The 2,362-nt window shown below is 42.6% G+C and overlaps 1 protein-coding gene across 1 annotated transcript in view; it reads right to left on the minus strand.

The window, feature by feature from the left end:
• LOC101660140 (phosphofructokinase, platelet) overlaps positions 1–2,362 on the minus strand; it is a 46,935-nt gene that overhangs the window by 3,775 nt on the left and 40,798 nt on the right. The window contains exon 15 of the mRNA XM_013004550.3: positions 2,215–2,314. Within this exon, the coding sequence (XP_012860004.3) occupies positions 2,215–2,314 (100 nt within the window). The remainder of the gene's footprint in view (positions 1–2,214; positions 2,315–2,362) is intronic.

A 2,362-nucleotide genomic window follows, 5' to 3' on the forward strand; every position in this document is an offset into this window, starting at 1 on the left:
AACAACACCCCCTCGCATGCAGTTGGAAACAACAACAAAAAAATCTGCTAGGCCTCGTGAAATAGGGTTTTTGTTTTTTACTGGTTAAGATATAGACGATTTGAATCAGATAAGTGAAATAAAACCTTCATTGTTTTAGGGTCACATCAAGATTTCTTAAGCTTTTCTGAGAAAAGTCCACACTTCCCTTTAAGAATATGAGAAGCATTGTCAACATTTGCACAAAATACATACATCCCTACCATTTCATCATTAAGTTTGGGGGGGATTCATAGGCCCTTTGAACCGAGTTCCAAGAGAGTCTAGAATGAGGTTTGCCATCAATTGACATTTTGCCTGTTTGAAAAAAAGGAAGCCACTTGTACACTTGAGTTTTTTCCTATAGTATTCTTGTAAGCTGTGTTCAACATCATAACTTTCTACGGCATTTTTTCCTGAGCAGGAAACTAAATTTCACAGCCCCATGCTGTTCTCTTAAATCGGCCATCACAAAAAATGAGGTTTGAGTGAAACTGCTTTTATGAAAAATTTCACTGTGGCCAGAGAGAACCTTCCCAGGGGACGCCACTGGGTGCACTAACCTAGAGCGAGTTGCTCGATGCTCGCCTAGCGGGAAAAATGTGTAGTTTGAAAGAGCTTTTTCCTGTATATATGGAAGTATACATGTGACATCTGCTCAGCATCATATAAAACACACCAGCCTCCACTGACAGACTGGCACTGGCTGTGCATGAGGTAAGTACACTGTCTGGGACTCAAACCCAGAAAGGGTAGGAGTCTACCATTGAGCCCTCACTACCCGTGCCATCATTAATTCCCATGTAAACCGTATGGTACAGCAAAGCAGAAAAGAAAGCATTTGCTACTTCTGTTAAATGTTCTATTTTTAATATCGGTTAAATGCTTTATCTTTAATATGTAAATCACAGGGAGTGTAGAGGGAGAGTGGGTAGGAAAGAGAGAACCGGTTACAAGGAACTATAGGTGACCTCCTCCCTGGGGGATGGACAACAGAAAAGTGGGTGAAGGGAGACGTCGGACAGGGCAAGATATTCTAAGTATGTATGGGAGCAAAAGGTTTTATCTTTCTCCCAAGGAGCGGTTAGTGGGTTTGAACCTCTGACCCTGTGGTTAGCTTAGCCCACAGTGCCACTTGAAATTTGAAGCATCAGTAGGAAAAGTAGGGAGTGGCTCTCAGAATATCCAGAGTAGTTCTGGTCAAGAGAGAGTAAACTATGATTTAAAAAAGACATGGGTTTTGTGGGAGGAAAACAGACCAGAAACCTCCCAGTCCAATGCTGTTGGTGTTTTTCTATAAAAATTAGTATTGAATGAATCAACAAATAAGTCTATGTATCTTAAAGTCAGTTCAAAGAAAGTGCTCCATGTAGCAAAAAGAAAAAAGATAAAAAGTTAAAAATATTACCTTTCACAGTCTTAATAAAAGACAATGTGTATAGCAACTTTCTACTTATTAAAAGAAAAAAAAGTTACCCAATTATTTGAATGACTGCCATCAGTAGAGTGAGCAAGAATGAAGAAGCATTTTCTCGAATTGAGGTACTCATGGGGCAAGCAGCTGTGTGACTCTCTTCACCTAAAAAGCAGAGCTGGTAGGAAGTGTGACTCTCTTCACCTAAAAAGCAGAGCTGGTAGGAAGTGGTTCAAGTGCTCAGCTGTGAACTGAAAGGCTGGGTGGAAGTGGGAGCCCCACCAGCAGCAACCAGCGGCAAGATGTAGCTGGAAAGCCGGGGAGACTCAAGGGGCAGTGCTACTCCATCTTGCAAGGCTGCCATGAGCTAGAATTGACATCATGGCAATGAGTTTGGGTTTGTTTGGGCTTTTGTTTTTGAACTTCCTAAACCTAAGAGTTAGCCATTTGAACCCGCCACCTGGCATCTCCTTCTATAAAGCTGGAAGTTGAGAAAGCCCTACAGAGGGGCTCTACTCTGCTCAACGGGGAGTGGTCAGTCGTTTTTTAGTTGTGTGTGTGTGAGTGTGTGTGTGTAAGGGGGAAGGAGGTGCGCATACTAATTTATATTTTAATTATTACCTTAAAAGCTTCCAGAGACTAGCAGGATTAACCCAGTTTTGTCATGTGCAGAATTAAAAATAGAGGGGCAGACACCTTATTTTACACTGCCAGCTTCAGTCTCAGTCACCAAGTGCACTAACAGCCCCCCCAATCCCCCTTCCAAACCCCCATGTTTCTACCTGTCCCATGAGATTCCTTCAGTTTGGAAGTAATCCACTGCATGGCTCTGGCAGAGAGTTTTGTCCCAAAGTTTCTATCGAAGGGAGAAGGCGCTCCACCCTGTAGGACGACGAGGGTTATAGACTGAGTCACACAGTACTCACCAGA

This window comes from Echinops telfairi, unplaced genomic scaffold, assembly GCF_000313985.2.
Source record: "Echinops telfairi isolate 266 unplaced genomic scaffold, ASM31398v2 ScPeMD7_31;HRSCAF=116, whole genome shotgun sequence".
NCBI classification, from domain to species: domain Eukaryota; kingdom Metazoa; phylum Chordata; class Mammalia; order Afrosoricida; family Tenrecidae; genus Echinops; species Echinops telfairi.